At 40.3% G+C, this 14,571-nt stretch overlaps 1 protein-coding gene across 1 annotated transcript; it reads right to left on the bottom strand.

The window, feature by feature from the left end:
* Nucleotides 1-353: 353 nt before the first annotated feature.
* Nucleotides 354-13,022, bottom strand: LOC118856671 (glutathione S-transferase-like). The gene is made up of 6 exons (XM_036767085.1): nt 12,861-13,022; nt 9,924-9,975; nt 7,587-7,719; nt 6,107-6,248; nt 1,334-1,462; nt 354-684 (listed from the first exon to the last, which is right to left on the bottom strand). The coding sequence occupies exons 1-6, from the start codon at nt 12,945-12,947 to the stop codon at nt 514-516; spliced, it is 714 nt and encodes a 237-aa protein (XP_036622980.1). The 5' UTR covers nt 12,948-13,022; the 3' UTR covers nt 354-513.
* Between the last annotated feature and the right edge of the window lie 1,549 nt (nt 13,023-14,571).

The raw sequence follows: 14,571 nt of genomic DNA, 5'->3' as shown, positions 1-14,571 counted from the left end.
TAAAAGCAACCCAATGCATCATTTAGTAGGGTTCTTTTAAAAGAATCTTTAGTATCATCTTGTTTCCATATGATTTTCAGTTTTATTCCAAAAACTTCCATTTTCCAGAAAAGTTTGGATTAATTGAAATGGAGATAGCAGAACAGTTGAAAAAGCGTTGAATTTGGAAACAGGAGACCTGAGTTTGAATCCTGATTGTACCACCTTTTGCTCTCATGACCAGTAAGTCACTTAACCTCTCGTTCTCAATTTCCACACTGGTAAAATGAAGAGGCTATGTAGACTCAGTGCCCTCTAAGGTTTTTTTTTTGGCTCTAAGCATGTGATTTTAAAAAACCTTTGATTCTATGACCTTGAGTAAGATGAAGTTTTAATTAAACGAAATTTTATAAAAAGCAATGTAAAGATTAGGTTTTCCAATTTATAACAAACTCTATAAAGAGGCATCATATTTATTAGTTATTGAAACTAGAAATGCTGCAGGAGCACATCCTAGTATTTTTGTGGGCATGACTAGAATTCAGCTAATATGGTACTTGAGTACTTAAGAAACATGCCTTTTTCAAGCTTGAAAATCTTCTTTGCAGCTTCAATACCTGCATCATCCATTGGTGGCCTTCTTGCACTACCAGGCTGAAGGAATTTCTGAATCCTGGGGAGTTTGCTGACTCTAGCTTTGAACTCCTAAAAATGAAAAAAAATGACACCACCTACAAATGAAGCAATTAGACATGCACAATGAAGCAGGGCCCAGGGACGCTCTTGCCAAGATGCTTTGGAAGCTATTTCATCGTGTGGGAAAGCTGTGACAAGCATTTTCAGCCTCTGGGCAGTGATGTTTGAAAGTCTTCAGGAACTCCCTGCTCTGCAACTGCGTAGGGCCCCTGCTTTTCAATATGATATAATATAAATATAATAAATAGATGAAGAAACAAACCACCTTCTCTTTTCAAAATGTTTAAAGGTTTACTTCCTTAATTGCTGGAAAGGTTTGAACTCTGGGCTCACCAAAGGTCTTTGTGCCTACCATCTGAAAGACAACCAGCTACAATGACAGCCTCATCATGTGAAGGGTGGATTTTTGGTTTGGGCCACAGTGACTCATGATGACTATCTAAGGATTTGTGTCCTTGGAGGAAGGCTACACAGAGGAAATTCCAGATCTTTTAAACAAGCATGTATTGATTATGTGCTCATCATTGGGCTAAGCTCTGGAGACACAAAGAAAAAGCAGAAACTATCCCTGCCTGAAGGGAGCTTACATCCTAATGGAGAAGAGAACATGTACATCAATAGATATTTGCAGTATAGTGAACGCTTTTGATGGAATTACCTGCAGTTTAGGGAATGCCAAGAGAATATCAGACTTGCATTCTTCAGCCATTAAGATGAGTTCGAGTAGATGTACATCTGCCCAGCTCAGCTGGTTGCCAACAAGGTAATTTTTCCCATCTTTTAATACCTATAGGATCAATGACAAGGAGAGAAGGGAGAGAATTAGGGCATACTATTTGAAAATAGTATATTATTTGAAGACAGGATATTTTCTCTGGTTGTTCACCGTGCCTAGAACACTCTGCCTTGTCTGCTCTGACTACTGACCTCCCTGACTTCCTTCAAGTCCCAACTACAATTCCATCTTTTACAGGAAGTCTTCCCCAACCCCTCTCAATTCCAGTGCTTTTTCTTTTAATTATTTCCTATTTATCCTGTGGGCAGCTAGGTGGAGCAGTAGATAGAGAGCCAGGAAAACCTGAGTTCAAATCTGGCCTCAGACACTTAGTAGCAAGTCACTTCACCTTGTTTGCCTCGGTTTCCTCATCTCTAAAATGAGCTGGAGAAGGAAATGGCAAACCACTCTAGCATCTTTGTCAAGAAAACCCCAAGTGGGACAAGACTGAACAACTGTATTAGGCCCTAGCTCTGTGATCCGGAAAAATTCTCAAGGCCTCAGTTTCCTCATCTGTAAACGGAGTTGGCTGAACTACCCCTTTTTTCCTACATCAGTTGCTTCATGGTGCTGTAGTGCTTAGCATATACAGCCAATCCATGCTTCAGGTGATTCTTCCCCAATGGGCCTTGGAGTCTTTCCTGAGAAGACCTTAACTTAGATATCCCTGCTGTGGGGGAAGGTCTAACCCCTTTGAGCACAGTATCTTTTTCAACCTGGATCAGACACTTCAGTTCATCCACTCTAAATACGCTGCCCATTGTGGTTGCAGACTATCTAAGCTGCCCAAGGCCGCTAGGAGGTAAAGCAGATAGAAGACTCGGTCTGAAGTGAAAACCAGAGTTCAAATTCAATCTCTAACTCTAATGGTTGTGACCTTGGACAAGTCACTTCACCTCTGTCTGCCTCAGTTTCTTCAGCTGAAAAATGGGGATAATAAGAGTGCCTGGCACATAGGCGATGCTTAACAAATGCTCATTTCCTTCCTTTACTTTATTCCTCACTGTGCATTACTCCCTGTGAGAGAAATACTGTTACCAAAGAAAAATTTTTAAAAACAAAATTTTTTCCTTCCTCTTTTACTCCTTCCCTCCCTCCTTCCTTCCTTGCCTCCCTCCCTCCCTCCCTTCCTTCTTCAGAGGGACACTCAGGAATTGGTATCCAAGTAATCTCTTAATTTCTGATCATATCAGGAATTATTGAATGAGTAATTATTTCTCACAAATTACAGAAAACAGAGTGTTATCTCTCTGTTCATACCTGTCAGTGATCACCTCATATTTACCCCAAATCCTTTATAATATTCTTCAATACTTTTACAATTGCCTTGTTTTTATGGCCAAATTCTATTACTACATTTACAAATCTTCTTGGAGTTTTTCTTGGTATCCCTGCACACTAAATGCCTAAAGTCCTGACCTCCATTTTGTTCAATTCCATTTAAAAGTGTATTCAGCAAAGCGCTCATGCCAATGCAAACAAAAAACATACAGTAGTGTGTAGCAATGAAAACTACAAAGAATAGACACACACAAAAGCAATAACATACAATACAACAGGCATTAGCAATAAATTCAGGGCCACGTGCAATTCAACGACTATATAATGAATAACACAGAACTCCAAGCAGCACTTACTAACAACAGTCAATACCCTTGTAGGCAATAACCCACAGGCAGTCCTGTTGCATGATACATTTGGAATCCTACGGGAATCCCTGGGTTGGCCATAAAAATGAACCTCAAAAGAGAGCAAAACCCAGCAAACCCTGGACTGGGGGAAAGCACTTCCACTGAACAAAAGAGGGAGGAAACAGAGTTTAAAAAAAAGAAAAAGAATTGCTTTTTGATGAAATGAAAGATATTTCAGCCAGAAGGAAACATTTTTAAGCTCAAGGAAACGCACAAAATTTCATAAATAAAATTTACAAATCCTAAGGACAAGCTAAGGCCTTTTCTATCTATGGCAATCAGTAGAACATGTGACATATCTTAGACCCAGGTTACAGTATAACCCGATTCCCTTTTTTCCCCATTGTCCTTTACCCTTAATAGGAGACCGATGGGATCATCTGTTGACCAGATCTTCCAGTTGTGTTGACAATCTATCCTCAACAGCCGTCAATTATGGAGACAGTGCTCTTTCTAAAATCCTTTGTCAATATGACACCTTTTTTTTAAACCATGCACTAAACACCCAAATAGTTCTAAAGATATTCCCCTACAATGGATTCTGTGAATTAGCTGTCATCATCCGTCAAAACTGCCTGGCCTCTGGATAGCTATCTTTTCCATTGTGACAGAGACCTAGGCAGTTTGGGTAGTGACGCAACAAACTTCTGTTTGGCCACTGTTTAACAGACCAATGAACACTCATTAAATGTCTCCTCCATGCGAGGCAGTGTGTATGGTGATGGCCAACACCAACCTAATCTCTGCCATCCAGGAAACCGTGACCTAGCAGGAGGAGGACACTAAAATGTATATAGACAAATGTAATGTATGCCAAGTGTGACACACGGAGACACAAGTGAATATCTGTTCATTTCATGGACACTCGGGATCATATGATTTTGTTGGGGAAGAAATCTGAAGATCATCTGGTTCAACTCCTTTATTTTACAAATGAGGAAATGGAGGCCCATTGGGGTTCAAGTGAGTTGTCCAAGGCATACAACTAGAAAATAGTAGTCTGTTTTTTTATTATGTCATCCTGCCTCCTCTAATTCAATAAAACTATGGCCTATAACCTCACCGTCTAATCATTTAATAAAGAAGTATTATGGATGAAATGCAGAAGGGGAACATGGCATAGTGAAAAGAGCCCTCAACCTGAAATATGAAAGACTTTGATTCTCCCTCTAGCACGGCCACTTACTGGGTGACTTTGGGCAGGTCACTGCACTCCCCAAGCCTCCATTTGCTCATCCATAAAATGGGGGTGAAACTTGCACTGTTCACCTAAGAGGGTATTAGAAGGATCAAGTAAAATAATGCTTGTAAGGTATTTGATAATTGTGAAACATTGGATAAATGTAAGACACTATTGTTACAGCACTTAAAGCTTTTTCACAGCCTGACTCAAACCTCCTTTTCCAGTCTTAACTTTACGTTACTACTATTCACACAGTCTAACATGCAGCTAAACGGGTCTTCTTCCTGTTTCTCACACGAGGCATCCTACTTCTGGACTCCATGCATTTGCACAATCTGGCCCCCCTGCCTGGTATGTACTCCCTCTTTATCTTGACCTTCACACAATTCCTAGTTTCTTTCAAAGCTTAGATCAAAGGTCCTTCCAAATTCCCTAGTGCTTATTTGTGTGTGTGTATGTATATCTGTATTTATATAGCACTATCTGCCCAATATACACACATGCACACATATGTATGTATGTATGTATGTATCGACCATCTGCAGACAGGTGGCACAGTGGATAAGAGCACCTGGATTGGAATCAGGAAGACTCGTCCTCATTAGTTCAAATATGGCTTCAGACACTTAGCAGCCATGTAACCCTGGGTAAGTCATTTAACTGTTTACCTCCGTTTCCTGATCCACAGAATGAGCTGGAGAAGGAAATGGCAAACCACCCTAGTATCCTTGCCACAAAAATCTCAAAATAGGTTCATGAAGGGTCGGACATGACTAAAGTGACCCAACAATGTGTGTGTGTGTGTGTGTGTGTGTGCGTGTGTGTGTGTGTTTGTGTATGCATGTGCACACACACTCTCAGGTGTAAATGTTGCAGCCCCTCTAGACTGTAAGCTCTCTGAGGGCAGACTCTATTTCATTTTTGCCTTCGTGTCCTCAGTGCTGAACCATGTCTCCGGTATATAGTTGGTTCTTTAATAAATGCCTGTGGATAGCTTGAGGCTCTTGGTCTCCCTATGTATTTAATGGGTGTGTGTTAAATGATCTAGTTAGAGCTAAGTCTGTCCCAGAAGGGCTGGAATGAGCCAACTTTATAGATAGGTGCAAAAAATGTCATCCAACCCTTCCATTGCCATCCTCACAGAGCACTGCCACCAGCCCTTCCCACACTGACCAGTCTAAAAGGGTGCACAAGAACTTAAGGAGGACAGGACCAGACTAGCCATATGATTTTTAAGTGTAATAAAGGAATATTAATAAATGTCTCTCTTGCAACACCCTACACGTTGTGTTTTAAGCGGCTACCTACCTCCAGCTCTTTATGAATTCACAGGATCATAGATTATAGAGCTGAAGTGACCTTAAGAGTCATTAAGTCCAGCTCCCTTATTTTACAGATGAAGAAACTGAGGCCCACATAGGACAAGGGACTTGCCCAAGGTCACACAGCTGGTAAGCATCTGAGGCAGGATTTGAACCAAGGTCTTCCTGACTCCAAGTCCAGGACTCTTATCTACTATATGTTGCTGCCTTACTTTGTAAAGTTTAGGATACTGAGGTCCAGGGCTACTGAGTGATACACCCACATTTCCACAATTAGTAAGTGTCAGAGGCAGGATCTGAACTCAGATCCTTTGTCTACAGAGCCAGTGGTCTTTCTTCGGTACTATGGGCCTGCTAATGTTTCTGCATGGTCATCTGTTTGCTGAGATTGGAGGAGGGAAAGTGTTTGTAATTTCACTGACAATACAGGTAAATCACACTCTGCCTCATCGTTCCATACCTTCTCATACACTGGGAAGAATTTTTGCGTGGCTTTCTCGGTGATAAAGATAATGTTCTTCTCCCTCTCTTCGGGCAAAGCAAGTGGGAGGAACATGATCATGTCGTACAGATCTCTCATTCCTTCCACATACATGTCAATGCTGGAAAAGGAAAGAGGTGCCAATGAAAATAGGATTACTAACTCATTCTATTACTGAGAGACTGCAATCAAATGACGTATTTAAAATGCTTTGCAAGCATTAAAGCTCTTTTTACATATATCATCATTATTAAATGAGGAGCAAATAAAATATTATATGTGAAAATGCACTTTTAAGAGGATAAGTTAAGTTGTTGTTATTCAGTTATTTCAGTTGGGTCCAACTCTTCGTGACCCCATTTGGGTTTTTCTTGGCAGAGATACTGGAGTGGTTTGCTATTTCCTTCTTCAGCTCATTTTATATTTGAGGAAACTGAGGCAAACAGGGTTACGTGACGTGTCCGAGGTCATACAGCTAGTGAGTTTCTGATGCCAGATTTGAATTCAGGAAGAAGAGTCTTCTTGACTCCAGGCCCAGCACTCTATCCACTGTGCCACCTAGCTGCCCACACCAGCACATAGTAGGCACTTCATAAATACTTGTTCATGGATCAATTCATCCAGTATGGGTTGCATGGCCTCTCCATGATGAGTTAATAAACACAGAAGCTAATTTTTAAAGCATCCCCACTTTTTCATTGAGTTAATAGTGAATTTATGTATTGTTTTTGAACTCATCATTTTACAAATCATTAAAAATGATTTTAAAATTATAGTTATTCAAGTTTGTTCTCTTTTGAACAAGTCATCTATGTATCTGTGAGTGGGCCAGTCCATTACATATGAGCCTTAACACATTAGTAGGAAAGTATTCCCAGCATGCCCATTAAGTTAAGACTGAATGCCATAAACATAAGACCATTAGATTGTAAGCTCTTTGGGACTGTCTTTTGCCTCTTTTTGTGTCTTCAACATTAGCACAGTGCCTGTCACATAGCAGGCACTTAATCGATATTGATTAATTGATAAGCATCCTACAGAAACCAGGATCATTACTTTATAGCAACACTCTGCTAAGCAGTCAGAGATTTAATTTCCTCCTTTGCCCACACTTTGATGAAACCATCTACTAGAGATATATTTACATCAGCATATCTTAGACTTAGATCATTTGGGAGTCAAAAATTACACTTTCAGAACATGCAGATAAGAACATTCTGGCTTTGTCCGTTGTGTAAAAGGAGATATTTCCTTAACACAATTTCATTGAGAAGCAGGAGAAATACTAAAGAGCTGGCCTTGAAGTCAGGAAGACCTATGGTCAAGTTTTGCCTTTGACCTCTACTTGGTGGTGTGACCCTGGGAAAATCATTTCTCAGAATCATTGTTAAGTAGAAATTTCCTAAAGAAGGAAGGGTGGCTTCTATGTTGTCTTATAAACATGCAACGATTACTGTACAGGAGTTGCTCCTTCAGGTCCTTCCCATACAAGTTGTATTTTGTGGCTATATATCTCAGGATGGCTCTGGTTTGTACCATCTTCATTCCATCAATTTCCACCATTGGCACTTGTTCATACAGTAGTTTCCCACCTAGAAAAAAAGAAAGAGTGGCTTACTCCCCCTAATTAGAGTATGGTCCTAGAAGCACAGTTCTGGAATCAGAAGGAACCTTAGCAATTGTCTAGTTTAACTCTTTCTACAATAGGGAAATTGAGGCCCAAGAAGCATGAGGGACTTTCTCAAGGTCACATGGCTAAGTATCAGAAGCAGGATTGTAATCCAGGAGCTCTGATTTTAGAATCAAGGCTCTTTCTACTGTATCACACCACACTGTGTTCCATGGGGGGTTATTTTCATTCTAGAGACCCTGCCTCCCACCCTGCAAATGGGATTGTGCTTGCTGCCAAACAAGGTCCTTCAAGATTGTGAGTGACCAACTCACTCCCTTCCATGTACTGAGAGACACTGACCTCTTTGTTGTTCCTCAAACAAAACACTTCAGTCTTTGGAGTCCAGACGTTTTAACTGTGTGTCCCCCATGCCCAGAATGCTCCACCTCCTCATCTCTAGCTCCTGTCTCCCCTGGCTTCCCTCAAGTCCCAGCCAAAATCCCACCTTCTACAAGAAGCATTTCCTGATCTCCCGCTTAATGCGGTGCCTTCCTTGTGTGAGTTATCTGAGGTTTTCCCTGGATACATCTTGTTTGTTCATAACTGTTTGCTTGTTGTCTCTTCCCTGTTAGATTGTGAGCTTCTCTGAAGCAGGGGCTACTGGATTTTTTTCCACTGCATCTACTCTTATTTTTATTTTTAAATTTAATTAATTTTACTCTGAATTTAAGAAATAAAGCAAACATTTCCATAACATAGTAGAATAGAAAAAAGATGATTGTAAAAAAAGATGTTTTTGCCTTTCTTTCTATCCCCAGTGCTTAGTGCAGTGCCTGGCACATAGTAGGTGCTTAATAAATGCTGTTTGACTGACTGAAAGCTACTGCTGAAACGCCATTAATTAACAACAGTAGTTTTGACAGCCAACTATGTGTACTTCAGTATGCTAGGTGATATGGGTGATATACAGGAACACAGGGAGGATCTCTCAAGTTTTATCTATGATCTTTTCTGACAAGGGAACTCCCTGTGTGGGAACATCCACCACCAACCCAAATGACAACTTTCTGTAGGGCTTGGTCTATGCACTGTTTGATTCTTGACTAAAAGGAGTCTGCCTTCAAACCTTCTCTCACAAATTGGCATCTGCTCCCTCCTGCCTCTAGCCTCAAATACAAACTCTTCTTTTTGCATCCTAAGCCCTTCATGGTCTGTTCCAACCTGCCCTTCTAGCTCTTCTTCACACACCCTGCCTCCCAGACACACTGGCTTACTTGTTTTTCTGTACACACAATGTTACACCTCCTCTCTGCTTGCTTTTGTATGGCCTGACTTCCATCCCTGGAATGCCCGCCCTCCTTACCCCTTCTGATCCTGCTAGCTGCGAGCACCCACCTTCCCCTGAAGGTTACCTTTCCCCTGAAATTCCTTTGTATTTGAATAAGCTGTATCTTTACTCATATACTCAGCTATGTGGCTTAGTGAATATTGTGGATTTAGAGTTCCAACCCTGTCTCAGACATCTGCTAGCTGTGTAATCCTGGGCAAGTCACTAAAGCTCTCAGCCTCAGTTTGCTCATCGAGGAAACAGGCATGATGACAGCACCTCCCTCCTGAAAGTCATTTTGAGGATCAAAGCCAGCAAAAATAAAGATTGCTAAAATCTCTTTAAAAACTAACTCAACTTCTGTTCCTGGGTATTTTTCAATTTTCAAAAGATGGCTGTTCCTGAAACACAGCCATTATCAAGATACTTCTTTGCCCACACAAAAAACCCTCTGGTAATTCCCACATATCTACTCTTTTCTCCCATTCAAGCTCCCCTATGACCTGACTCCAACCTAAACTTTCCAGTCTTAAATCCCACCACTCTTTACTTCCACCATGATTCCTCTACAGAGGGTAAGGAACCTTTGGTGGATGAGGAAAAAAGCTTTACTTTCTTCCCTGATGTGGTTGTTTTGAAATTCAAACCCTCCCTCTGAGGTACAAAGAAGCACACTTGTGTATTGTCCTGTGTAATTCCACATCCATGTAACATACTTTGTCACAACTGTAGAATCAGAGAATTGTAGGGCTCTGAGGGATCTTAGAAACTTTCCATGTATTTTTTCAGGCAAGGCAAGGGTGGTTAATCTAATGTTCATGGACTGGTACAGCACAACAGCAAGGCTTTGGACTCACTCTTAATTAAATTCTGAAGTTCTTCTGCTGTTTCAAAAATCACTTCTTCAAACTAGAAAGAAGAACACATGAGGGTATTAGAACAATAGAATCATAGAATGTGAGATTGGCAGGGACCCTAGAGATCACTTAAGGTAACTAGGTGGTATCATGGGGAGAATACAAGAGTAGGAGTCACACAAAGATCTGAGTTCAAATCCTGCCTTAGATATTTACTAAATGGGAGACCCTGGGCAAGTCACTTAACTTCTCTGGGCCTCAGTTTCCTCATCTGCAAAAATTAGGACCTTGGACTAAATGTTCTCTAAGATTTCTTCCAGCTCCACATCCATGATTCTGATGCTCTCATCCAACATTTCTCAAACATTGCGGTCTCAGAACACCCATGATATTCTTAAATGCAATATTATTGAGGACCTACCCAAAGAGCTTCTGTTTATGTGGGTTCTATCTATCAATATTTGCCATATTAGAAAATAAAACTGATGAATTTTGAATATATTTTTCAATTCATTAGAAAGAAACCCATTACATATTAACATAAATAACATATTTTCATGAATGACTGTTTTCCAAAACAAATGATCAGTGAGAATGGCATTATTTTACATATATTTGCAAATCTTTTTAATGTCTAATCTTAGCTGCATTCTTAAATCTCTTTCTGCATTCAGTCTGTTGCAATATGTTGTTCTGGATGAAATATATATATATATATATATATATATATATATATATATACATACAGATATACATATACATACACATACATACATATAGAGATACAGATAGAATCCTGCTCCACACAGATATGTAATTGGAAAACGGAAGAGTATTTTAGTTGGGTGATAACGTCTTAGTATTATTATAAAAATGGTTTTGATCTCAAGGTCCCCCTAAAATGATCTTGAGGAACGTCAAACTACACTTTGAGAACCACTGTTCTAATATACCCTCCCCCCCCTTTTTAATTAAAAGATGAGTTTCAGAGAAATGCTTAATAGATTATCAATTCCTAGAGGGTACCAATTTGTAGTTTTTCATTTTTTTATCTACCCAGTGCCTGGCAGAGTACAATGTATAAGTCAGTACAAAGGATCTGTGATTATGGCAGTCATATTACGACTTCTTATGTAAGTGCTGTTGTCTGAGGCACACAGAAGTTGAGACTTGCCCAGGGTTATACAGCTAATAAGTGTCAGGGGCAATATTTGACTTCAGATGTTTCTAGTTTTAAGCCCAGCAGTCTGTCACTACAATTACTACAGGCTACCTTCCTATGCCTTTGGGGATGGGGGTGAGGGTCAGGGAGGTGTCTGGACTTGTGATTTCATAGATAGAGAAGTCTCAAATAGGCTACCTGCAAAAGTCCTGAGGGCCTCCCCAACCAGATTAAAATGTAAAATTAGATGCATATGATTTAGTGGTCCCCATTTCTATGTGAGTTTGACACTGCTGATGGAGGGAATTCTTGCCGAGGAAACCCCACCTACCAGACAAATGAATGACTATTCCTCAATGTATACTCTTAGAGTCAAAAGATCTGGGTTCAAAACTAACCTCTGTAGCTTACTATTTGAGTGACCTTGGGCAAGTCACTTAACTTTTCTGTGCTTCAGTTTCCTTATCCATAAAATGGGGAGCGGGGAGAGGCAGGAACTAGATGGCCTCAAGATCCCTTCTAGCTCCTCTCGTGATCCTATCTATGACTTACCCAAGGTCACACAGCTAATTAGTGACAGAGCCATAACTACAATCTGAGTCTCCTGACTCCCAGACCAGTGTTTTTCACTATGCCCCGCTGCCTAGTTAATATTGTGACTATCATTAATCACTGTGATTTCTGCTCATGGGCTCATAGATTGAGACTCTTAGTCTGTTTAAATGGCACCTAAGTGGTGTGGTGGATGGAGTACACGGAGTAGTCTTATTTTCAATCCTGTGACAGCATGGGGTCCTATGATTAGCAGAACTGAAGGCCCTCAGATCCTAGGACGCAGGCAGATCTGGAAGGGACGTTGGAGTTTATCTCCTCCAATCCCCTGAATTGGCAGGAAAGGAAACTGAACCCAGAGAGGTGAAGTGACTTACTAATATCATTTAGGACTGGGAGAAATCATTCATCACCACCTGAAAGATTATTACAATTTTTCTAGCATACAAACTTATTTATAAACCAAATTATTAATAACTCTAATTAACAATAAATAAAATTATTAATGTTTAAAAGTGTAGAAGCTTCGTGAAGACCTTAGGGAGGTGTTTTATATAATGAATCTGAATTTTCCCCACTCTCTACCCAAGAAAAAAGGAAGCCAGCAAAAATGAAGATTGCTAAAATCCCTTTAAAAACTAACCCAACTTCTGTTCCTGGGTATTTTTCAATTTTCAAAAAAGGTGGACTTTTAAATGAATAGCAACAGTAAGTAACAATAGCCAGGCAGTTAATAAAATAAGTGAGAATTAGTATCATCCTTTGTGTTATGTCATAGAAAAAAAAATTTTTAAAAGTCAAAGGTCACAGAATGTTAAAGCTAGAAGGGGATCTCAGAAATGATCTAATGGCAGCCCCCTATTCTACAAGTGATAAAGCTGAGACTCAGAGATGCAAGCTAAGGTGCCTAAGCACATCAAGCTAGGAGGTAGCAGTGCCGCCACTTGGACCCGCATCTGCTGAATCAAGTGCAGTGAGCTTTCCACCAGGCTCTGATTCTACTTTCAGAAGGAGAACTCAATCAATACTTAATTATCAAATTAAATTTGTCCTTCATGATGCTCATGTGTCTTAGTTCATTATTAAAAAAAAAAGATACTGATCACAGTGACTAGACCCCTTTCTGGGAGGGGGTCTTTCTGTAAGATCCATGTGACTTCTCCACTAGTAAATATTCACTTAGTCGGAAGAAAAAGAATAAATGTAAGAAATGAAGCCTCTACCTCCACCCCAGCAGCGGCCAAGAGCCAGCGCACAGATTCCATTCTGCCTCTTCCATCGAAGTAATGAAGTTTGGGCTTCGCAGCCATGATTTTCAATTCCTGGTTTTCTGAAAAATAAGAGAGAGCAATCTGACAGGGACCTAGATATACAAGCCATGCTTTTTGTAATCTTGACTCCGCTGGGGATACAGGAGGAAAGTCCAAACACAAGGGGCCAATGATTCAAAGAGCAGATGGGGGAGGCAAGAAGAGGGAGGAGAATCATGCGAAGGGCAGGATTGAAACCTCACATTTTCCCCCAGAGACAGGCTGAAGGCAGACAGGCATGGACCTATTTACTGCCTGAAATGTATTTGGTACTTTGGTGAGCAGTAAGTGATAAGCTTAACTTGGTCCACATAGGATATCTGAAATGTAAAGATGGAGTTTTTTTTCATTGTATAGTCTACTAGGATAGTTTTTATCATTATATCAAAGTTGGTCATCCAAATCTGGGTATCCTGGATCCTATATAACTCCCTTTTTTACTCCAGGTGTTTAGCGCTGATCGTAGTCATGCGATGTGGACATCCAGGGAATTCACCATCAAAACCCAGGAACCATAAATCAAATAGAAAAGTTTTCATTTAGAACGAATACCAAAATAAATCATATAGACTTGTGCTTTGATTTATGTAGCCAGCTCCCTGGAAAGGAAATTCCCTCTACCAATGGCACATCTGCCGTAGTCCTGGGACTTTTAGTCTGAGAATTGCCTGGTTAAGTAACTTGCCCAGGGTCATACAGCCAGCAGGAGTTAGAGGCAGGATTAGAACCCATGCCTTCCTAAGGCTGTAGTAACTTGTCTATCTCCATAGAAGACCTCTTTTCCTCTTCACTGTAAAAATCCATTCCAATAAAATATACCTTGTTACCTTGACATAAGGGCTCATTTCAAATTCACAAAGGAAATAACCCTAGACATAAAGAAACACAATTTCCCATGGATTCCCATGTTGCCAATGAGAATGGGAATATTAACTATAGGACTCGCAAGATCCCAGGGTTATGGCCCAGCTGGAATAGCTTTAATGGTTCACTTCCCAGACAAGTGTGTATGCCCCACTGATGTTCTGTCCTGTTTCTAGAGTTGCTGGAGTTTTCGTCTGGGACTGGAGTTTGGAGCTCCTTTTTCAGAGGAAGCATTAGCACCCTTTTGTGAGACTGTCCAGCCAGCATGCCTGGGGTTAATGCTGTTTTTAAGTCTTGTAGCTTAATGTTCAGCATCCTCCTTCAAAGGAATTCTCCAAGCCTCCCTGATATTTTGGGTTGGGAAAATAAAGTCCTTTTAGTTCCTATCAAGAATTTTGCAGATAAATGTCATGTTCCCATAGTAGAATTTATTGTGAAATAGATTGTTTTCATTTTTTTTCCTTATATCCCCAATATCAAGCACATAGTATCTTGCACACAAGAGAAACAATAAATATTTGTTGAAATGGAAAAAAAGAATTTTGCAGATAATGGCAGGGGCACTTTAAGTTATATCAAAACTTTACTAACCTTCAAAGACTCATTTTGGAACCTTATGTGATGTGAGGACAGAGCTAGCAATGCCATCCCTGCATTCCTCTCATTGGAGCCAAGACCCTGACCTTCTTGGTTGTTGTTGAGTCTTTTCAGCTGTGTCTAATGGCCCCATTCAGGATTTTGTTGGCAAAGACACTGTAGT

This window comes from Trichosurus vulpecula, chromosome 7 (genome assembly GCF_011100635.1).
Source record: "Trichosurus vulpecula isolate mTriVul1 chromosome 7, mTriVul1.pri, whole genome shotgun sequence".
Taxonomy (NCBI): Eukaryota; Metazoa; Chordata; class Mammalia; order Diprotodontia; family Phalangeridae; genus Trichosurus; species Trichosurus vulpecula.
The sequence above is the reverse complement of the archived record's forward strand: the minus strand, read 5'-3'. Positions and strand labels throughout refer to the sequence as shown.

Coding starts and splice junctions, on each gene's coding strand:
- LOC118856671 (XM_036767085.1), bottom strand. CDS start 12,947: ATGGCTGCGAAGCCCAAACTTCATTACTTCGATGGAAGAGGCAGAATG. Junction 6,249..7,586: donor GACCTGAAGGAGCAACTCCT/GTACAGTAATCG, acceptor TTCCTTTTCCAG/CATTGACATGTATGTGGAAG. Junction 1,463..6,106: donor TCTTCCCAGTGTATGAGAAG/GTATGGAACGAT, acceptor TTGATCCTATAG/GTATTAAAAGATGGGAAAAA.